The sequence below is a fragment of the Aphis gossypii genome, chromosome X (genome assembly GCF_020184175.1).
Source record: "Aphis gossypii isolate Hap1 chromosome X, ASM2018417v2, whole genome shotgun sequence".
Taxonomy (NCBI): domain Eukaryota; kingdom Metazoa; phylum Arthropoda; class Insecta; order Hemiptera; family Aphididae; genus Aphis; species Aphis gossypii.
Window position 1 is genome coordinate 57,403,892 of NC_065533.1, and position 25,652 is coordinate 57,429,543.

Sequence of the window (25,652 nt, forward strand, 5' to 3'; positions counted from 1 at the left end):
TTATAATTAAAAAAAAAAACTATTTATGGGACTTAAAACTTTTACGTATATGTTATGAATTTTACATTACGCAATGGCGTTTTCATAATGTTATGTAGATTAATTTTAAAATATTACTTATTTATACCATGAACCTAGTCACACTTTTTCAGTAACGTGCCTAATGTGGTGTTGACTAAAAAGTAAATTACAATAATATACCCAATATAAAATAGGTACATAATATATTATTATTTATTATGGTAAATAAATAGTTACTATAATAATATTATCATAATAAATGCAATGTTTTCGGAAAACATTAATTCAACCTACTATATACCTAACTAATATAACTAATAATAAAATAAAGTATTTTACCTAAAGCATGTTGTAAAAATTTGACATAAAAATTAAAATTTATACTTAATGATATAGGCTGATATACCGTCTCTGCTCACAATCGTTTTTTGTCAAATACAATGGTACATCGTTGAATTCAAACTCGACTCATCCATGATCCATTACAGTGACTTACGATTCTCAATGCAGACGAACACCCTGACAAACTCGACACGTAGGTACCGTACGGTCTGTTTGTCTGTGTCTGTGTTCTGTTCATTAAATTCAGAACGGTTACCTGCTTACTCATTTGTTTCATCTTGATTATTATCATCATTTTTATCAGACTTATACAATTATTATTATCATCATATTAAACGTTAAACAGCATTTTCTATTTTCCCACAAACAAACGATTAAACACTAGAATATGATTACTTATAATACATTTTTTAAAATGAGTACGTCGGCAACAAAAACAAATTTCCCGCCATCCTTATCATTTTTTGGACATTTACCTCCACTCACTGCCAACTAGACGTTATCTCACGTTGTCACTACTCACTATCTCAAAAATCAAAATTCAATTTAATTATTCGTAGCTGGTAAAATATGCTTCGCCGTCACCGCTGCTGACCGTTGGCATAGAGGCCAGAATCGTAATGACCGAAAACATCGAAATGGTCTACGAGTACGTCATAATAACTTCATAATTCGAGTGTCGTGTCATTCGTAGTAAAAAGTCTGATAGATCGTTTATTTATTTTATTATTTTTTTGAGTTCAATGTCTGGAAACAGCCTCGTAGTCAGAATAAGTATTCTATGTTAAATAAAAAAAAAAAACAGTAAAATACCAAACATTCCACGTCTGTGTGCGGCCAAGCAATGATTTTTATGGTTTTAGTCATTGCTATTGCTGCCGTTCTGCAGATAGCACTTATTTCAGTTTTCATTGGTGAGTTAAATTTTTATAGGTAGATCGTTTGCATAAGAATTTTATGACTTTTTATGGACCTTATTATAACTTATATATTATAAGTTCTATGCTCTCACCACGCATGCTGTGCATCTAATTTTGTTATCAAATGATAACATTGATCTGTTTTATATGTGTAATTCTTTCAATTTGATGTTAAAATACTATTATTACGGCTATTAACATATTTGTAGTCAATCAAAAACAAACATTTGTGACTGATACAATAATTGGCTGACTGAAGACCAGAATGCCAAAACTACTGTCTTCATGTCGTAATGTTAAGAATAGTTTTAAAGCCTATAATATAAAGTATTATAATATTCGTTTTTGTTATTGTTATTATTATGTCCATCATAAATTTCTTCATCGGTAGTTCATCCTGGAGCTTATCCAGACATAAGGGTTTGTTTTAAATCAAAGACTTCTGTATTGCATAATATAGAAATCTATGTTTTAAACATAAACCTTATTTTCCATGGTTTTAGTTTTTAAACTTACAAAAATGTAAGAGTTAACATAATAATATAATATATTACATCAACTCTTTTTTTCTACATTCCAGGTGCTGGAGTCTATTACTTGGCTGAATTTGTTGAAGAACATACTGCATTAACAAAAAAAGTTATAAAATGGACAATTCATGTAAGATTAAATACTTTGTTATTTATTTACCAAATAATAAAATGATTTGTTGTTTTTAACTAGTACAGTAATAATATATTTTCATTAATTATTCAAGCAACTTGTGACTTTTGTACATTTTTCTATGTTGTTTTTAACAACTTAACTTTTTTAATTAATTAAATTGTCTTTTATAATTACAGGTTGTGATAATATGTCATATAGGATTGTATTTATTTGACAATATACCGTTATCACTAATTGCTTTGGGTGTTTTGAGTCATTTAATATACTACTTTTTGCTCACTGACTTTCCAAACTTCAACTTAACATCGCTGTCATTTATTTCGTCAATTATTCTGTTACTTGGAAATCATGTGTTAGCCTTCAAATATTTCCGACAACGTTACACAACATTATCAGAAGTATGTATATATTTTTTTAACATATCAAATCTTATTTTTGTTTGATTAAATATGATGTATAACATACAATTACATTTTTAGGTTTTTTCATACTTCACAGTGTGTTTATGGATGGTACCCTTTATGTTTATATTATCATTATCAGCCAATGATAATACTTTACCTACCACTAATGTGGGTAAGTTGGAAACTTTTTCTAAATTTAAATACCTATTTATAGCCATAAATATTCTTTTTAAATTGGATTATTTGGCATTGGTAAAGTGTATGATCTATTGTAATTTTGCTCCTATAGTTTGTGCACTATAACTTCAGTATCATTTTTTACATGAAATGTACCTTATGACGAAAGTATAGTACCTATTAAAAATGCTAGCATTACAATTTTAGGCATCAAATGTTTATTATGTTAATATTCTACGATTAGCAACTGTTGCAAAAATAACCTGAAAATTATGATTATAAAAAATGTGGTAGTACCAAATAATGATAATTGCTAAAAAGTTTTTATAAAATAATTAAAATTTTAAAATACATACCTCATAATAGTCATAACTAGCTTCAAAATTTTTGTGGGATTCTGAATAATATTCTTACCTTAAAATTGTATTAAAGTCAATTCATTTTAATATAAAAAACAGCTGAGTATAATGGATTCTTCTAAACATTAAATATTTAAATTTGGTATGGTATTTGTACAAGTACAATCAATAGATGAGACAACCATTCAATATTTTACTTTAAGCTGTGAATTCAGATTAAATATATTATTCTATTTCTTGATATTTGGAAGCAATGATTCTATTGTAACATAACTATTAAAACATTTTAAGGAAACTATAAAGAATATAAACTTTTTTTATTACTATTAATTCTCTCAAGTGTAATATACATATAATTACCAATCAATAAGACTGTAAAACCTTTATTGTTAAAACAACACTTTAAAGTTTAAAAAGTGCTCACAATAAAAAAAAACTATACGAAAATATTTTCAAAACATAATTGTATATTTATAAAATATTTATTACATGAGATTTTTTATGTATATCTTATATCTTATAAATATTTATTGATAATTATTGGTCTTATTGTAAATTTTTATATTTTATAGATGACAATGTAGTATCACATTATTTTACCAACCGTAAACGAAGTTATAAAATAAAAAATCTTTTTACTTATCTTGGTGATGTAACTAGTAAAAATAATCATCTGAAGTAATGATTCATACAAATTGGAGAACATAAGAAATGGTATTTATAATTTCAATATAATATATATAAGTATAGAATTATTTGTACATTTATGTGTTTAATTATTTGTAAGAATATTAATTACCATTGTTATCTATTTATTTTAATAAAAGAAAAAAGACTGTTGAACTTACAGTTGTTTGATATCAGTTTATAAATGGTGTTATTACTATTTGACGCCGATTTATATATTTGTCTAACATATATTCAAATAAAAATGACACCAATGATGATAATACACCTTAAACATATTAATAAAGAAAAAAAGTAATAAATGAATCATTTATATTTGTGTAAATAGACTCACCCAATAACAAAACAATAAATGATCCTTGCATATCATCTAAATTTACTTTATGATTCGTTACTTCTAATTGTGTGTTGGTCCAACATTGATCTTTTTTGGGTAAAGTGTCCACCAACCATTTATTTATTAGACCAACCTTATGCATTTTTTCGATCCTGTGATAACATTAAAGGTTTAACTTTTAAATACTCACAAATTATACTTTTATATTTGAACAAAACACAGAAAATGAGATTCAAAAACCTACTCTAATAGTACTAATAACTAATAAATATACATGTTAAATATTTATGTAATTTTTTTTTTTAATTTTTAAAGAATATATTAAAAAAAAATTAATATTATAATTTAACTAAAAAACTCTTGTGTAAACATGAGCATACTCTTGTTATTTTTTAAAAATGTCTTCAAAATATTTGTGATAGTATTCTGGTATCTTAAGTATTTATTTTTATAAAAGTACATATATATTATATATATATATATATATATATATATTTACATTTGCTTAAATTTAAACTAGTTTGTTTTTGATAAAAAATAAACTATATTATTATTAGTTTTATTAGTTATGTAAGGTAATATACAAGCTCTAAGCAACACAATATTTAATATTGAAGTTTAAATTTATATTAGCAATGATACAAATATACATCTATGTTTGTTTAATGTTCAATCAAATCATAAATGAGTGAATTTTAGTTTCTGTCTCAAAAAATACATAACATTTATTTTAACTGTAATCCAAATAGATTATTTACAAAATATATTTTTAACTTAATTATTAAATTATATTTACTCTTTATTTATTCTACTAAGATAAGGGCTTTCTTTTGCTAACATCATTGCCAATTTTTCTTCTGCGAAATCTTCATTTCCTGTAAATCACTCTCAAATGTTAGGTCATTTTCATCTATAATTTATTAAAAATAAAATAATTAGTGATGAGCTTACCTATTGCAAAGTCACATCTATTAGTTTTAAAAAAATCGTTCTTCATAATGTACATCAGGTTGGTTCGACGGTGAATGAATGCATGTTTACCAGATCTCACCCTTTCTATAACTGGCCGTGACAACCCCTCGTGGTGTTCTGCATTTTTAATTAATTCTTTGACCATTGTATCGTCGGGTAATGACTATTCATAGAACGAATCAAAAACAGACCATTAATAATATTGAGATATTATTAGAACTATTTATAGCTGTGCACTATCCATAATATTTTACATCTTTTAGGAATTTCTTCAAACATTTAATGGATTTTTAGTTTTTTCAATGTATAGAAATGATGACAAAAGCTGATTTTCAAAATACAGACATATGTTTCTCATTTTAATTTTATCAAATTATTTTGAAAATGCCTTTAAAGTAGATTATTAGAGTTTTGAAATAAACATAAATTCTTTTATAATAAATAATTTTCAAAGTTATCTCTCAACTAATAATGCATTGTATATTGCAGGAGTCACCAACTAATTTCTATGGGGGTCCGTTTTGAAACTTACCAAACTTTACGCGGTCCAAACAGTTAGATAAAAACTATTTCGTAGATAAGGCCCGTTTCACATGGACGCGTATCATACGCGACGTATCGTACGTGCGCGTTTTAATTTACATTGGTCAAATTCATACGCGTCACTCCGACGACGGCGCGTTTCCCTCACCGGTTTGGCGCGTATGAACTTAATCAATGTAAAATGAAAACGCGCTCGCGGTCCGTAAAAATAGTGCTCGAGGTCCGTATCCGGACCGCGGTCCGCCAGTTGGTGACCCCTGGTATATTGATACGAAACTACGAAACTTTAAATATTTAAAAAGCATTTGATTTATGTAAACATAATATCCTCTTCTGTGGCTCTATAACTATATCATTGGGACATAAGAGATGTTGCGTACAATTAAGTACAAACCGTAAAAATATAAAATAATTACAATAATGAACAGAAAAATTATTACTCAGTACTCCTTAAGACTAGTAATACATTATATACAGTAACAAATTAATCAAGATACTACTGAAAAAAAATTTGTTTTTTTAATGATACTGTCATATTAAAAAGACATTGTATAATAAATAATTCATATAAATTGGTTTTGGAAAGACATTACTATCGTTAAAATTGGCTAGACAATAATTTGCTTAACATGAATATAGAAAAAACCAATGGTGTTCACTATGTTATAGAAAATTCTATATATTTAGATATTCACAAAATATTACACATATCTGTAACTTTGATTTTTATTACAAAATACAAATGAAAATAATGATTTTAATGTAGTGCGTTAAACAGAGTTAATTCTATAAAATATATTGGTATATTCATTGACAATAATTCAAAATGTGTAAATTAATTACATTAATTAATAAAATGTTGTTATATTTACAATATTTACATATTATTATATATTATATTATATTATATTTATTTATCTCTTAATATATATTCTAATTTAAAAACTAAACAAATTAACTTACATTGTACTAACCTATCCTTTCTTTTAGAATTTATTTACTTTCATATCTTACTCACTTTTGAAATCTTGAAGTTACTTTAAACTCACAATTCAGCTAAATTAATTTTCAATAAATCTATTTTATTTTTAGAGCTCATTTATAAAAAAAATCATGGATATTAAATTACAAATTATATTATACAAAGAATATTTGCTTGAAAATATAGGTACTAATTATAATAATATGTTGATATTCTATGTTATGACTATGTAACTATCTTTAAGGTTAATACTGATAATATCATTGTTCCTAAAATTAATACAGTATTAATATAATAAAATTCATTGAATTTTGCATTAAATATACATTTAGTATTCATAATATTTCAATAGTTTCAAAGTATGCAAAAAATATTTTTAACATTTTATTATTTTTAACATTATTGTATGATTATATAAATTCCAGTTCATCCACATTAGTAAATTGTCCATTATTATTTTTAGAAAATTGTTTATTAAATAAATATATATATAAAAAAAACTTTTAATTTAAGTTCATTTTATATTTATATAGCATAATTAAATATCATACTAACATCTAATTTCATTCTCTCTCCACAGGCACTTCCTATAGCTTGAGATGTGGTTTATTTAGTTAATTTGGAATTAGTTCATTATTATTAAAACAAGTATGATTTAAAATTTTAATACATCGAGTTTGCAACTCTAAATATTTTTCAATAATACCCAATTATTATTATTAAAACTTAAAAACAAAAAAGTAAGTACCTACCTACTTGACATTTTGTATTGTAATAATCATTAATAATTATAAATTATAATATAATACCGGATTAATCACTTTTCTGATAGGTAAATTGTGTTTTTTAAATACCTATTTATTGAAATATTAAATTATTTAAGTCCACATACACTATGACGGTAAAATTGTATTATATTGACATTGACTTCACGGTACCTAGTTGTAAACTGTGTAAAAATGTTACCATTAGGTACCGTATAACTGTATAAGTATTGGTAGGTACTTGAGTTGTATTTAAAAAAATAGACATATATTATTCTACTTTATACTTGATAGGTAATATTTTATCACGATATATTATACTGCAGCAGTGCAGCTCTCACAATTGAACTAAACTATAATTAATATGACCATAAGGCATTTTCAAAATGTGCACGGTCTTTATTTAAATAATTAAGAAAAACTAAAGGGAGGTCGGGGGTGTAACGTTAGTGATTTGTTAAATATTACGATAAAATATTCACTAATTTCATAACTCAAGAAAATTATTACTTATTCTAATTATTGTTGAGTATTTAAACAGGTATGTAAATGTAAGTATACATTGTAGCTACTAATAACGACAATAATATAATATTTTGAAAATTTTCTTACGGTGAGTAACGAATGTAAATTTGATGATTTCGGTATTCCCCATGAATAACCTTGAGGTTTACGAGCCATCAAATCAGCCACATTAGACACCATCGTATCCATTTGGGGAAACGTCAAATACGCCACTAAGTTTCCACTGTACGTGGTAACGATGACCAAAACGAATAGCCACCAGGTGCCAACTACTAATCGACCACTGTCCGCATCAGGTAAATGAGCTCCCCCTAGTTGGTGGATAATCAATATATTTAAGATACAATAATAAATAAACAAATTGTATTGAAGATTAAAGGATGATTTTCAAAAATTAAGTATAATATAATCATCTCTGGTTTGCTTTTGATGAATGTGTTTTATTTTTATAGGATCGTATTTTTTTACAAATTTCAAATAAATCAATACTACCGAATCATTAAATCAAATATAACAAATGTCTGACCGTATGAATAGGTTGTAGGTACTTATGCAATAGGTATATGTATATGATATAATATATAAATACAATACCTATTGAATTATAATATTCTATTTAGTAACTGTATATAGTAAATTAATTTAAAGATTCTACAGACATAAGGTATATACATTATACTATACAGGTATAGTATGATAATTGATAAAATATATTTAAATTATCTGTAGATTAATTATTATTTATAACATTGGTTATAGCCTATATGTAGGTATGCTTTATAACCACTGTACAGTACACAGCGTAAATTAATTACCGAATATCATACCAATATATTCAATATAGGTAGTATAAATTATTAGATACAAATACATTATTATTTAATCGTAGGATAGCAAAAGAAAATAGCTTTAACTTTTGAAAAATTCCGACTATAATTATTTTATCAGTAACTAGCTATATTGGTTTAGAATCGATTGTTAAAACCTACCGGTATATACAGCGATGATTGAATATATTTTTCAGACTTACCTTGTTGCAACAGTGCACCGTAAACATACCAAAAACAATTTAATGGTGAGTTAAGACCTCCTTTTCTTGTTATGTTGTGATATTCATAGTATGGACTTAAGACATGAAATACATTCAATATAGGGCCCATAAGACCAACCACAATAGCTATGCACAACCAAGTCTAAAAAATTTTAAAAACTATAATAATTAACTATAAAATAAAACATGAAAACATAATTTGTGTTAGTATTTTTAATTTAAAACATGCTTAATTATAGTCACAGTAAATATAAGTATGTACCTAATGTGGATTAATAGTCATAGTCTAATAGTTGATTCTTTGATAAAATGTACCTACGTAAGTACTTGTGTCATACATAATTTTGAGATATCAGCAAGGTAAAGAATAAGTTAGTTTTTAATCATACATTTCATCAAATTGTAAAAATATGAAATTACCTACACTAATTGCGTTTTATAATATGATGTGCTTAAATTAACCAAAAAAGGACTTATATTATAAGTATAACCAAGGGTCATTTATAAATTATAATTTATAAGTATAGAAAATCAGATAATACCTATACCTACAACAATTATTAAAATTAATAAGATATGATATTGTGATGTAATTTTAAACATGTATTTTATACTTGATCAAATCTAAGATTAAATCTACGAGCATTTAATTTGTAGGTACTTATAAATTGGTGCGTATTATTACTAACAAAAATATTTTTTCCAATTAGGTAAATAGTTATATTTTAGCATTGGTGTTACCAATAACGTAAATGGAGCAGTAAACAACAAAGCTCGGCTTAGTTCCTTTGGTCTAGCCACTAAAATGTGATGTGGTTCTAGACTTATGTGTGTTGTATAATTAACAAATATTTGGTTTGTTTCTTTTACAGCAAATGCAGCTGCTGCAATAAACACCTAATTTATAAAAATGAACAGTCAATTAATCATAAAATATTATTAAAATATGTATAATGTAAGTATCTATATAATATATTATATACCTAAGCAAATAAAAATTATATTTTCGAATTTGTTTTCTATAGTTATAGACTTATTCTATGAAGAAATCAGTTTAGCAAAATTAATATAGCAATACATTTAAATTAAAAACAAATTGTACCTAGTAATAACTTTAAAAAATAAGTGCGATAAATGCAAAATATCTTAACTCCAAAAGTTTCCAAAAAAATAAAAAATAATGATGTGTTTGACATGTGTTTTATTTAAACTCACTTTTTCGGATCGAATGAGATCTATCATTTTATCCCATATTGGTTTTGAGACCACAGCATCATGTTCATCTAATATATTCTATAACATATTATATTATTCTATGATTAGGAATTAAAAATAAATAAATTAGATATAATTAACTTACGTTTTGAGTGAATAAAGTTCTAGTAGCATTTGTTTGATCCGAGTTAGATATAACAATGACATTATAACTACAAAATATTAATTCTTATTAAAAAAAATGTATATCCTTTACGTAGGTATTATATTTTTAACACATGTAATCAGGCCCGTACTGGCTACCTCTGAGAGGCGCGGGAAAAAATATGTTTATAGGGCGCCAACTATAGTTTTATACATACACTTCAAAAAGAAAAAATGGGTGTCTAGTGTTTACCCAAGTTTTATTTACAAACTTGTAACTGACACCTGAAAATGTTAAACACAGATCATGATTTATTCTGCAATTTTTAACAAAATATCAATCGAAATAATAATATGTTTCATAGTAAAATGACTTGGAAAATAAACTGTACACTTATTTTTAAAATTTAATTTAATTTATATTTCACATAAAAACATAAACCGTAACAGCTTTTTCAAACACTAAAAAAAAAAAATAATAATAAGCAAACTTGAGACTTGACTTATATCGTATTATGTGAGTAGACGTTGCATTTCTTTGCTGTTCAAACACAGAGCATTTATGATTTTATCTCCATCAACTTGATTTACTATGTCTCGTTCACACTGCATTAAGAATAATGATTCTAAATTTTCTTGCACAATAGTGGACCTTAATCGCGTTTTTAATAATTTTAGTTTTGAAAATGACCTTTCACAGGTCACTTGTGTCAGAGGAAGAGTCAGTAAATATTTATACGCTTTGTACAATTCCGTGTATTGTAAGGAATACATGTTATAATCAGTGATTACACGCAAAGCGCACGATAGACAGACATTACATTCTTTTACTTCACTACACTTTAAATCAGACCAACTATCCAATTCATCATCATCAACGGTATCGATTTGACCTGAATCTTCATACGTACTCTGTAAACCAACTTTACAAATTAAAGGCCAAGATGTAGCAAAAGAAATAAGTTCTTCTTTGAGCTTTGGCTGATCAATAGAGGGTAATAATTCACATATTTTAATTAAAGCATTAGATGATAAACCATTTTTTCTTATATCATCGAACCTTTGAGGATCAAAACATTCTAAATCTCTATATAAAATCTGATGATCTAAAAATCGTACCTCTAAACTATTTATAATAGTGTCCATTGTATAATTAAATATTTTTATACGAAATTGATCAATTTCTTCTGGATAAACTTCTTCATCTCGAGTTAATTCACCGTCCATACGCTTAACAGTGCGTTTGCGTTTCTTCGAAAGTTTTTCTTCTATTTCAATATCATGAAGCTCCTTTTCATCAATTTTTTTAATTGCAAAGTCAACAAATGTCTTAGCAGCTTTTATTATATCACAAAAACGGTTTCTAACCGATTGTAAACTTTTATGGGCACTAGAAACATGACGCCAGGCTTGAATGTAATCTAGATTTTTTGTTTGAAGGTAATCGGACAATGGTGTTGTTATTTTAAATATCTGTAGAAACATCATTGTAACTAAAACGGTTTCATAAGAGCAAAACTTTTTCATTAAACTTAAACTATCGTTTCTTATTTTTGAATTAAATTGGTTAGAAATTGATATTTCGTATAGAGCTACTAATAGTTGAATGTAAACAAATTTTGACTCATTTTCTGAACTTAAATCACCTTTAATCCAAAAATCAATCCTACCAAATATTTTAACAATTGCATCATTTCTGCTTCTCCACCTAGTTGCTACACTAGCAGCTAGTTTCAGCGAAGGATTTTCTTTATTATACACAGCCAACCTTTTATAGGATTCCTTGAAAAATAAGTATGACTCTTGAATAAGATTAAAAAATGACATACAAGGAGTCAAACATTGAGTTGTATCAGAAAGAACTAAATTTAAGACATGGGCGTAGCACCATGTATGAACATGGTTGGCGATTACTTCAGACAATTTAGCAGTCACACCGTTGTACTGACCACTCATGTTGGCCGCACCATCAAAAGCGTTCGCCACACAATTATTCAGTGGTAAATCAAGTTCGGCCAATGTGTCCTTTAAAGTTTCAAAAAGCGAATTCCCAGACGTCGAAGTTACGTGTTTTAGCCCTATTAACCGTTCGTATACTTCATTATGTGGTACATATCTAAGGACAATCGAGCATTGATCATATGATGATAAATCCATTGTCGTGTCCATCATAACAGAAAATATTTTGGCTTTTTTAACTTCTCTTGAGATTATATTTTTAATTTCATTACCAATCAATTGTATTATTGTAGTTATTGTAGTTGCACTAAGAAATGTAACTAAATTTCCTCTTCCAATTTTAGTAGTAGTCTTCAATAATTTCATATTTATATTTTGTGCCCTATCATGATGCTCTTTACTTAATTTTATCGATTTTTCTATGTGAGACTTCAATATATTATCAGATTTCGACAATAATAAGATTATTTCCAAGAAATTGCCATGGTTTATCGAGGAATCGTCTAATTTATAAGCTGCTTCACTTTTGTTACCTCTAAATGGTAGTCCCTGCTTACCAATAAGTTTTATGACTTCAATAATTTGCAATACCACACATCGTCTTTCGTTTACTTCAATTTTTCTTTTTTTCAATTGTTCACCACACAATAAATGTTGAACCGTCTTTTCCCTTTTTTCTCTGATGTATGCTTTGACCGATAAATTGTGATGTTTTGAAATTTCGTGTTCTTTAATACGTTGATTTGTATGTTTCCAGTCATTGAATCCGGAACAAAATGTAGAACTTCCATTACTATAAGCTAAGCATACACTACAAAAGAGCATCTGATTGTTTTCATCATATGTCAACCATTTACGATTAAATTTACAATCTCCTTGGTCATTATAAAATATCTTTTCATTAAATGGTAAAGAAATTATCGAAGAACTAGTTGGTTGAATTGGATGAAAAATGAAAAAGTTGACTATATCAATACTTTTTGGCTTACAAAAATAGTTTAGAACTTCATCGATTTTTTCATTAGCGTATAATTTTTGCACAATTTTTCCTGTTATATCTTGTTGATGTTCTTGTCTTACTTCTATTGTTTCAACCATCACATTTTTTAAATTTTCATTGAATGTCGCTTCTTGATTTCTATACTTAAGAAACTCTTCATTTGATTCTTTTACTTTAATTTCATTTGTTGTTATTTCATATCCTTTTTCCTGTCCTGCGATCTCTAATTTTTCAGTCTGAATTTCATTGATTTCATCTCGATCATCTAGTTCTGGGTTTTCTGAGAACGTTTCACATGATTCTTCAACAATGTTATTTGTATAAAAATGAGTTATTTTTTTGGAAGAATTAGCGGACTTTTGTAATTCTTTCAGTTTCTTAGCCACCCGAAATTTGTAACCACTCTTCTTTTTCTTTTTGGAATCCATAGAAACTAAATATATTTAAATACTAAAATTTATATTGAGCTATAATACGAGTATGAAATGCATAGTGCATATGCGTGTCCACCAGGGGCGTGTGGTCAGGACAAGCTAGGTAAGCGCCTTAGCCCCGCTCAAAAAAGAAGAAAAATAAATAAATTTATTTAATTCATTATATCAGTGAGCAATATAAGTTTTTTTATTTTAAATATAATAGGTATACTTATCAGTTATTATACTTCATTATCTATATTATAATTTTATAGAAATTGGTAAGAAAATTAATAAATTAAGATCATATAGGTATATAATATAAATATTAAATAGTAGGTATATGGTAGGTAACCACAATTTTACGCAGCAGTTGGAAGCTCTACATCAGGAGTCTTCAACCCGCGGCCCGCGATCACATTTGAAATTTAGCATGTATATTTTCTATTTCGATACAATTGGTTAACTTAAACTGCATTTTTATATAAAATACATGTTTTTACTACGAATGCGGCCCGCTAAAAAAAAGGTTGAAGACCCCTGCTGACATCGGGCGCTTTTAAATACTTTTTTTAATATCAAACTTTTGATAATTGGGTTTTTTTGTTAATCACAATAAAATAATCCTAATATTGTTTTATAACATTTTATTAATAAAAACGAAAAAAAAGATTTAGATTTTTACGATAAAGTTATCAACAAATTTACAAAACAAGTTACACGAATGGATTTGTTTATAAATATATATAATAGCCAATAAGTAAATAAATACTATACATTATAAAAAAACTGTTTTTTTATTTAGTTAAATAATTAACAATTTACCTTTATAAGTAGGTAACGGTTTTTTTTTTTTGCTCTTACCCAGATTCGAATACTAGTTACTACCGCACGCCGCTGGTGTCCGCCACAGTATTATTAGGTTAATAATAACTAATAATATTTTAATAATATAAATAATATAATAATATAATATACAAACAGTTTTTTATTCTTCATTTTTTCATATATTTCGCATTAATACACGACAAAAATAACAAATTTTATTAGAGTGCATTACACACGACTCACTAGGAGATTCGACATTTAAAAACAATTTAATCTTAAAAGTTAAAACTATTAAAAATTTATGAAAAAAATTAATAAATGCGACGTTAAACGCCCAGTGTGAATAATAACATTGCATAATAACATGATTTAATTTTAGAGCGTTCGCCAAAATTAAACTAGTGCGATTTAACGCGACAGAACGTCCTCGCATTTTGTCTATGTGAATATACATCCATATTATGTAGTATATACTAGTATGTACGTATGTTTAAATCTGAGCAATTAGCTTTTTAAATACGTTGACATCCGAGTTCAAGTCTCCTAGTGTGTAATGCACTTGGGACGACCTAATGATTATAAATAATAATAATGATAGTTTTAACTGTTTAAAATATACTCTTACCTTACGTATTACACCTGACTGGCAGTGAATCGTATCAGCAATATCGTATGCAGTCGTGGATTATGGACTGTGGTTGTCACAAGACGATAGTTCACGAATAAATGAGACAGTAATACAGTATTATTTTTCATTATGATAAAATTAAAATAATGAAAATAATAAAATAATATTATCAAAACAAAATTACAACGTACTTCATAGTTCTATTTATATAATTATATAAATATCTTATTAGACGGGTGTCTAGTGGAAAACCGAAATAAAAATAATGATCATGTTCACTTGTCTTGTATACACATATTTTACACCGATAACGGCGATAACGTGTTCGGATTTCACAAGTCACATACTCACATATTATATGGTTCTATAGTTAATAATATCATAAATGATAGCAAAATGATTATTTACATAAATAGTATAATAAACAGTCAATAACTATGTAAAATAATTACAAAATATAGTGTAATATACACTACACAGATATAAAATAGGTACACTCTAATATATAGTAAATATATATTTGAACGAAATAAAAAAAAGGGGGGAGAGAGGCGCTAATTTCTTAATTGATCATGGGGTGCACCGGGAAAATTCCCGGTGTCCCGGTGGGCCAGTACGGGCCTGCATGTAATGTGTAAATAATTAACAATATTTTCTAATTACATTTTTATTTTTAGCTATGCAACGCATAGATATTTAGATACAATTTATACGACTTAATAAAATATAAATATTTTTTAATTTTATCCATTTCATTATTTTATAAAGAGTAAATTAACTACTAATATAAGACTTATACTTACGTAAAATTTAATGTTTTTGCTAATTGATTGACAATATCGAAAACTAAACCACTATAACCTATTAAATGACCACTTCTATTGAAATTTACGATTTGCCAAGGTGGAAACTGTAAAAACATTATAAATCTTTAATAATATAATAATATATTAATATTTTTTTTACCTAAAATAATATAGTTTGTAGGTAACTGTCATAAAATAAACCAATCTTAATAATTAAAATAAATTAATTGATATGTATAATGTTTTACTCGAAAATCGTGTTTATTAGAATATTAGATCATTAAATACTATTCGTCATTTAAAAAGTTTTATAATCTTGTTTTAAATATTATAAATTCGATTACTACTTACATTAAAAGTAGCAATAGGTAATGATATTCCTCTAAAACCATTCGCCAAATGCAAGAAAAGTGGTTCAGTTAGCTTTAAACCAGTTTTTGTATTCCAATAACCAACTGGAAGAATGTAACATCCATGGCCAAAATATTCTTGGCCCCATGTAACACCAGAATCAATGTGCCACATTGGACATGTTTCACATACTCCAGATTCGTTCAAACGAAACTGTGAACAAAAATATACAAACTTTTGTTTTAGAGGCAGTCGAGCAACTAGAATTTACTAATGGTTTTTGGATTAGCATAAGCCGAATATATTATATTTCATAAATTATATTAGAAAAGTATATATACCTATATATATTGTTTTGTAATAAATATAAAAATCATTCAATTTCGATTAAACACCAATTTTTGTTCCTATACACCCATACTAAGGAAAACATTTTATGAATGTACTACCCTGTTTATAAAATTATTTAAATTGTACTTCTCGACATCGCTGAATATTTTTTCTCTATTAGAAATTAGGTGCTTATTAACATATTGATTACCAGAGAGCATGAGAAATGTTAACACAATGGTAATTTACTTTGGCTTGAGGAGAATGAGTAATCCCGTCTACATTGGTACTTAGATAATTATTTTCTATAATATTTAAATATTAAAAATAATAATTTATAGCAGTTATTAATAGTCAATATTTTAAATGTTTTAAAATATAACCATAATATACAACTTAGGTATAGGTATCTATGCTTAGGAAGTCTTTGGTAAGAACATAGAAACAATTATTTCACATTTTTTTTTTTATAATATTTATTAATATTCAATCAATTTTCAACAATTTTCTCTAACAAATTTCATCTTAAAAAAAAAATACAATTTAATATATTACCTATAATTAATTTAAATAAATTGAAGTTATTCATTAGTCATTACGACTAGATACGTAATTTACGAAATTAAAATCTTTATACACCGGCTATGTCTAACGTGGCTACGTATACGTTCAAAGTTATGACAGTTGCAATTGTAAATAAATAGGTAATGAATAATGATAGTATAATATTGACGACCAATAATAATCATGTCTTGTTTATCATTATTAACTATTAATTACTGTTACAGTTTGTATAGAACCTATTGTTTTTATTTATTGTAAAATCTAAAGAAAAGTTATCTTATTTATATAGTAGGGAAAACAAATTTTACTAAAATTGATATGGTTTGCTACCTACTGAAAGTTTTGTAAGTGATATAGGTAGGTATGACGGTTTAGTTCAAACAGTTTAGAAAACGATAATGAATATATAGTTGTAAATTTTTAAAAATAATAAGGTTAACTTTTAGGGTAACTTTTAAAAAATATTTTTTTCTGATTATCACATTTTCAACTATCTAGTCTAGATTTTAAGTGTACAACTGTTTGCATGTGTATTCATATTTTATATTTGTTTAATATCTCGGTTTGATAAATTCTGAACATCTATATTATAAATTTAAAAGTTGTTAAGTTATATACAAATAATAGTTAATATTAATCACTAACTATTTTTACATACATTCTATTTAGTTATAATTAGTTAAATTTTACCTTGATGAATGACACCATCGATTGCCTCCTATCAACTTTTGATGGTCTAATTTCATCCCATTCTTCTTCTGATACTCGTTGTGATAACTCTATTTCTTGTTGAATCAATGCGCTGAAGGCCATTATGAATACAGACATTAATTCATCCACCAAACACAAAATACCACCCTTTAAATGTATTGTAGTAAAAACTCTTCAATAAAATATTTATATACTCGTATATACATACATAAAGGAATTATTAGCATATTTTTTAGTAAAATGTGTGTGGAAAATAGAAGTAGTGAAAATTTATTCAGGATTGTCATTGAATTGAACACTCGACTAAAATCTATAAAATATAGATATTATCGAATATGAAATGTAAAATGTGGATAGTAGGTATACTATCTGTGACTATAGAATATAGATACTCAAATTTAATATAATCATTTTATTTTTTTATTTTATATTTATTTATTATATTAGGTAACTCATTGTATTAAATACATTTATAGATTTGTTTTAAGAGTCTGCAATGAATGTATTGATTTTACAAATTAAATGTACGTGTGGTTTTTCATATTACATATTTAAAATATTCACTACATACTTGGTATTTGGTAACGTACTTACGTACAGTCATACGATTATATGATAGAATAGCTTATTATTAACATAAAAAAAACATTTTATGTATTATACTTTTCAGTAGGTACATGGTACATTGACCTAGTTCTTGTTTTATGTAACTGATTTTTTTTAACTATTGTCAAGTATGCTTGTGATATTCAAGTTATTAAAATATATTTATTTATACACATGTTTTTGGTTTAAAAAGTGGAAAAAAACAATATTACATTTATTAAAATCACAAAAATGATTTTATATTAAAGTTGTATGATACATACATTTATGTCATTTATTAACTTCAATATTTATTATAAGTCTGCTTAACCGATTAAGTAATGGACATTATAATAGCAAACAAAATAAACTTAACAAACTGATGCTGTAACATATTAATAACCTCGTATATCAATTTTAAAATCTAAAAAAAAAAAAATTGTAAATACCTATAATAATAAAATGTATCTGTTCGGATTTTCGTAAGTAACATAATTTTTATGAATAGTACTAAAAAAAAATAATAAAATAAATGGTAACATTATACTTCACATAAAACATTAAATAATTCGTTAAATATAAATTTATATATTTTAAAATATTATTTTACTCAATTTTAATTTGTTTTATTAAACATCTATTTAAAACGTGTTTTATTGTTGTGTTTTGAGTGTATTTTTAGTATTCAAACAATTAAGTACCTAACTATAATATTTTATTATTGAACAATTTTATTTATTATAATATCATCATCATTGTGAACTTACGACACATTTAGAATCTGTTTTTGTAGAGTTGTATATAAAAGATATGTTTTCTCCTTCGCTCAATAGACTTGTAAATGATGATACATTACTTCTAGACGACTCTATATCTGGGATAATAATTAGCCAACTATTTTCAGCAGTCATTAAATTCAATGATTTAGCCTGGAATTATAAAATATACACTGCTTATTCTCGAGTAAGTATTAATATTTAATTTTTTTATTATAATAATTCTTACCACATCTAGAATTAAAGGTACATAATGAATGCTAACAATGCAAATAAAATTTGAATTAATTTCACTCATTTTTAAGAAATGTTCAAGTTCTTCCATAAATAATTTTCTCCTTAAAAATGTATGATAAAAAATAATTATTTGTGTAAACCGATTAAGTATATAAAAATAAAACGATTAAAAAAAGAATAATTATTCATTATTGTTATACCTACTGATTCGTTTAATTTTAATCGGTTTATTTGTTTTAAAATGATAACATAATATTATTTTTACAAGTACACTAATAATTTTTAACAGGTTGACCGCCATTGAATAAATAAGTATCAATTTTTAATACCTTTTCCATTCAGATCCTTGCGTATAGATTTCAAATATAGCTACGGATGGTGATAAAATATTACTTGGATAGTGTTTGGTCAATGAGGTAACTATATGTTGAACAATGCTATCACCTGAAATAAAAATATATTAGTTATTAATTTATCTGTGTAAAGTATAAGGTGTTAGTGTTAGTGTTTTTATTTTTAGGTAAATTATTCTTATGGTTGTCAATAGTTAAAGAAGATTACCAATAGAATTATCATGCATTAAAATTGCTGATCTCCAAGAAAATGCGTTAGACATTCTTAAATCCAATATCATTTGAGATAATTCCGAATCATGGGTAGTCAAAGGAATAGTAATTGCCTCGTCGGTTGGTAGTCTCGGACAGTTAGTATCTATGCAATTATGAAATTATTATTTTTTAAACATATATACTAACAGGTTATGATGGTCGATGACCTGCTGGTATTGGGAAATATTGTCTCACTTTGATAAACTTAGTGTTTATAAAAGCAACACAATGAAAAATTAGTCATATAGTACACGGAAACCTATTATGCTTACCGTAGTTAGTACCGTGTAGTTTACTTTAACTACGTATTCAACACTTTTACTTAATAAATAATTAGTAATATACTTTGACAGCTTTAAAAGTCCATTCATAAAATAAAGCATACGTATTTTAATGACTTAATGTATTATGTATACAAAATATTTAATAGCTATAATGGCTAATATAATCGGATATTCGGACATCATATTTAAAAGTATTACACCATAATTAATAATTATGGATAGTGAATACCTAAACTTAAATATTAAGAAGCCCAGATCCAAATTTTCACTCTAGTATAGTCTGGTCAAGACTCATATACCTAGCATTATGGACCATAGTGCTTTGAAATAAATTAATATTATATAGCATGTCACACACTTATAAGTTATAGTACATTATTACCTAGTTTTCAGTCTATAATCTTAAGAGGACATGATGGTAGCATATATGAGTTTCCGTCTTACAAACGTACCTACAAATTATTGTATAGAAAATTAGCAAATTGGCGTTCGGAAAATCCACATTGTGTTGTTAGATTTAATTTAAAAGTAAACAATTTACATGGATATAATATAATTTAAAGATAAGAATATTATCTATCTTAAATCATTTTTTTTTTCAATATTTTTTTTTAAGTGATTAATAATTTAAAAATGATGTACTTATAAGTTATAATAAGCTTTAAAACTAAAATACGAAAAAACCGTAAATATTCTCGACTTTAAATTTTATAATAGGTAAATTTATCTAGGTACTATAAGATGAAAACTTACGACAGAAAATGGATTCGGCTGAAATGCAAATTTGCTATGTTATGTTAAATGTATTTGTAGATTTTTTAAACAGTGACCATAGCAAAGTAATACTTTATGCAAACATCACTTCTTAAGAAACCATAATGTTCTTTTTTATACTTGTATAAGATGACATCATAACCATACAGTACATCAGCCATCAGTGCATTGTGCATATGTTTGGCAACAATATTTAATTAATCAAAATTAAATTAATAAATAAAATAAAATCATAGTTAGGTATAAGTCAAGTTGGTTGAAAATATTATTCGACATCGTCAAGTATGGCAAACTAATGATTATTATTATATTATTATTTCATCTGTTTAAATAAAAAATATAGGTACTAACCACTAGGTAGATATATTGACTAAACGTTATTTGTTAGGTTCTAAATAATTTTTAAATATTTAATTTAATAATTTTTAATAAAAATAAATGTTATCTATTATCTAATATTTAGTTGTTTTCTAATTAATTTTGTAAATTATGAATTGTATACACAACCTGTTATTGAAATATATAGTAATCCATTTAATCCTTCGAATTCAGCTTTATAGTATAAATCCCAAATATCTTCACAGTATGATACAATGAAGATCGAAACCATATCTAAAATTAACAATAAATTATACTTATTTTCTTTATTATACAAAGTCCTCGGAATCAACTATTGTATATAATGTACAGTACTATAGCAGTACAGCAGGGATCTCATATGGGGCTCTCATCGTAATATTTTTTTTATAGCACGACCAATGACCATGGTATTTACAAATTTTAATTTTATATCTCCAAATTCAAATTGTAAATGTGAAGTATTAATTTATGATTTCAATTCGTAGTTATTATACTTTTACAATATATCTAAACTATGAGCTTTTCTCAATAATTATTATCAAGTTTATTTACCAGTATTATATACGATTAAAATATAAAATTGATTACCTACGTCGATTACGACACATGTGTGTCTGATTGTCAATATTGAAAGTTTTTATATCCATGGTTAAGTGTAGTTTATTTCTAAACTTGCCAACATGCAGACACCAGACATCGTTTAAAAATGTAAAGTTTAAATTAAATAATCATAATAATCATAGTTATTTTTATACAATGTCAAAAAAAAAAAAAAAATGAAAATACGTGTGAACGTCAAATATTCAACGAATCATGGAAGGATTTATATTTTTTTGTATGGAAAATAAAGTTAAACTGTTATGTTTAATTTGCCTAAAAACTAAATTTTCTATAAGACTACCTATAAAAGAAAATATAATATTAAATGTCATTATGAAAACAGAGAATAAATTGATAAAAATATTCAAACTCAAAAATGTCATTAGAAATTATATACCTACCTATTACTTGTATACTTTTTTCATAATTAATATTTTTATTTAAAGCATCTTTCTCTATTAATATATTTTATTCGAAGTTAATTAATAAGTATAATCAATGTAATTTTTATAACATTTATTATTTTTTAATACTAAAAGTTGATAAAATATATTATATGGTACATAAAGGAAAAAAGGTTTCCTGCAACCCTTAGCTGTGTATTTACACATATATAACTTATAGTCAAATTTTAAATAAATCGTTCGCCTAAAATGGTTACAAATTCTTAAATGTTGGTACTTCCAAATATGAAATTGAAATCCAATCATTTTCTTGAAATTCACATCATATTGACTAATTAGTACCTTGATTAAGTAGGTACATTATAGTATAATTACATGGACAAAATTAATGTTTACAATTTTTTTATGTTCTTTTGGGATATAATAATTATATTATACCCCGTTGATAATAATTCTAATGAATTCAATTGTTTTGTAAGTATTACTACATGCAAGTATATAATTTAACTTAGCTTTACCTCTGGATAGTTTAATGTTCGTTTTTGTATAAATTTCGACTGACACCCCAGCTTGCTTAAATACATCTTGCTTTAATTTGTTAATATGCCCGTTAATAGTACTCCAAATTTCATTATTTTTGTTTGCAGTAAACTTTGGATTTATGATTATAGCTGAGTTTAATAAAATAATTCAAATAAATAAATAATAATTTATACAATTAATAAAACCTATAATTTTGAATGACGTAATTCTTTTTTTTTCATTACTTACCAACTGTGTCGTTATTTCTTGGACCAGTGTCAATGTTGTACATATTGAGACCATTACAAATCGTAATAAGCAGAATGTTGTGTGCAATAATATATACCGTGGTTAAGATCATCATGTCTGGACATCCACCTGCCGTTCTAAGTATATTACTTTTAAAAAAATCCGACTCAAAACTGCTGCTTTCGACAATATTTGGTACTATCAAAAATATAATCAAATATTAAATCAAGTAACTGTCGGTTCGTCATATTTAACTTCAATAGTTTTTATAATTTTAATTTTTGATATAATTTGTACTATATGATTGAACACAAAAGCAGCTAATAATATTATATATCATATGAACATTACTGACGATCACGCAACGTAGGTTTTGTAAAGGTATACCACACACGAATGTTTGTTGAAAAAAAATTAGTTCATCATAAGGGTAGTTTCGTTCACCTCTAGAAACTAGGTCGTGTAAATAAATAAACTGACAACCTCTTTAATGAGCTCACCAAACAAATAAATCATTAATATAAATATAATAATAAGGGGATAATTTAAATGTTTTATTGCCTATAATAGTATATTATATATTTTTATAATATAATATGCACCTTTAAATAGTGAATGATTAGAAAGATTTTTTAATTTTTAAACTTATAACCATTAGTTTCAAGTGCCATATAACTTGTAAGAATAATCGACGTAATATATACCAAATCAAGTATATATATATATATATATATATATTAAAAAGTTAAACACTGTAATCATTAGGACCCGGATTTAGCATTAAATAGGTACTCTATTACTAATAGTCAAAAAAATTATTTAAAAATTCATATCGAAGAGTTGAAAATATATTAAATCTGAAAATATATCAATCAAAATAATTGCAGTTAAAATGCAATACAAATTACAAGTTACAAAGTAACTTCATAAGTTGTTATTACCTATCTCCATCATTTAAAAAGTATTACAGATACATACATTTGGTACCTACAGTATTTATAAGCATTTGAAGTTCAAATTTTAACAAAGTTCGTTGTGTTTAAATTTTTATGAAAAATTATAAATTACCTTTATGACTACTTATATTCTAAAATATATATAATATTTATTTTTAAATTTTTATAGGTTGAAAATTTAAAACAATATTTTTTATTTATAGTTTATACTGCAGCATTTGAAAAATCTAAAAAATATATGAACATATTTTTTACATAAGTATTTTAAGAAAAAGTCTAGACGAAATTAAAATAAATAATTAACAACTTTAGTTATTTATAACTAAAGTTATTATAAATACTAAAGTATTTATATTTATTTAAAATAATATTATTCGTGAATTCTTATTGGAAATTTTAACTTAAATTATTGTATTTTATAATTCTATAAACATAATGACATTTTTTAATGTAATTTCTTTGGAAAAATTAATTCCATTAACCACGGCTACCAAAATTTACTATAATAGTAAAATAAATTACTCGAATAGCAATGATTTTTATTTTGCGTTTTTTTTTTTTGTTTTTTGTTTTTTTTATTTAACAATAACTTACTCTTGTCAGATTCAACAACTTTAAGATTATTAGCCAACATTTTTCAGATATTTAGTCGGTATACCTACAGTTTGTTAATATTCGCAACAATTTACATTGCAAAATTTGTTTGTGTTAATTTACAATATAATATGTTGATGAATATGATGATCGTTGAAGTTTATTCTTCGTTGAGAATTTCCTTGATATTGAGCGGGAAGCTAAAATGTGTGTATGTTAGTGTGTATACGTCATATAACATTCATCGAATATGTATCTTAATTCTTATTTTAATACATATTTGACATGTACCTATTAAAGATTAGTGAATAATATTTGCGTATTAGAATTTTGTGTTTGTCTTCGCGTTTTGAAGTAGAAACGATACTTAGGTATATTTAATCAGTAATCTCCAACATCAAAGTAATGTCTAATGCGTCTATAACAGAATATTGAATTAGTCAATATTTTATGTGAAAGGAAGTCAAAAGCAAAAACACGGAAAGCATAATACGATTAATTACGTATACTCCGTTTATTATACGCAATATATAGATCGCTGGCAAAAATCGTATTCGTATCTTTTTATAATTCAATAACGCGTACTATAAATACAACTACGGTGCAGTAATAGGGTTCGTATAGTACAAATATATCCTGAAATTTGCATATCCGCAATCGCTGTATTAAAAATAATAATATAATTGAAAATTTGTCTACAATAATTAGGGTACCTATGATACGCATATTTGTGTTCGCGCAATTCGTATATTATGTTACCTTTTTAGATTTCGTCCGCAACTCGCACGGTTTTCAACACTCGGTCCGCGACGTCTTGTGAACACCGGCTGGGGAAGTACTAGCGGTGTGGACTAATAACGGCTCTGCTCGGCCTAGCCATGTCCCGTATAGTGGACCCATACACGCTTAGTCGTGCCCAGTTTTTAATAGGTATTATAAATTAAGCATTGTTCGACAGTTGTACACTTTGCAGAGTATTAACGTGATGTCGTAAAACATTTAAA

General features: G+C 25.8%; 2 protein-coding genes across 4 annotated transcripts; one reads left to right on the top strand and one right to left on the bottom strand.

Annotated features, from left to right (window-relative positions):
* Nucleotides 1-893: 893 nt before the first annotated feature.
* Nucleotides 894-7,116, top strand: LOC114129407 (protein TEX261). 2 transcript variants are annotated; one of them, XM_050206837.1, is made up of 6 exons: nucleotides 894-1,277; nucleotides 1,864-1,943; nucleotides 2,126-2,347; nucleotides 2,429-2,525; nucleotides 3,462-3,603; nucleotides 6,991-7,116. In XM_050206837.1, the coding sequence occupies exons 1-5, from the start codon at nucleotides 1,208-1,210 to the stop codon at nucleotides 3,569-3,571; spliced, it is 579 nt and encodes a 192-aa protein (XP_050062794.1). In that variant the 5' UTR covers nucleotides 894-1,207; the 3' UTR covers nucleotides 3,572-3,603; nucleotides 6,991-7,116. The 2 variants fall into 2 exon arrangements, with proteins under 2 accessions (XP_050062794.1, XP_027849934.1); XM_027994133.2 differs by lacking the exon at nucleotides 6,991-7,116 and having other exon boundaries at nucleotides 3,462-3,761.
* Nucleotides 3,700-25,629, bottom strand: LOC114129410 (ionotropic receptor 93a). 2 transcript variants are annotated; one of them, XM_027994136.2, is made up of 20 exons: nucleotides 25,408-25,629; nucleotides 23,099-23,296; nucleotides 22,846-22,998; nucleotides 21,471-21,575; nucleotides 19,859-20,008; nucleotides 19,627-19,741; nucleotides 19,290-19,398; nucleotides 19,052-19,213; nucleotides 17,679-17,846; nucleotides 16,095-16,307; nucleotides 15,741-15,847; nucleotides 10,111-10,177; nucleotides 9,966-10,043; nucleotides 9,492-9,647; nucleotides 8,730-8,892; nucleotides 7,787-8,010; nucleotides 4,865-5,048; nucleotides 4,710-4,788; nucleotides 3,911-4,065; nucleotides 3,700-3,844 (listed from the first exon to the last, which is right to left on the bottom strand). In XM_027994136.2, exons 2-20 carry the CDS (start codon nucleotides 23,211-23,213, stop codon nucleotides 3,750-3,752), a joined length of 2,598 nt encoding a protein of 865 aa, XP_027849937.1. In that variant the 5' UTR covers nucleotides 23,214-23,296; nucleotides 25,408-25,629; the 3' UTR covers nucleotides 3,700-3,749. The 2 variants fall into 2 exon arrangements, with proteins under 2 accessions (XP_027849937.1, XP_050062776.1); XM_050206819.1 differs by lacking the exon at nucleotides 19,859-20,008.
* Between the last annotated feature and the right edge of the window lie 23 nt (nucleotides 25,630-25,652).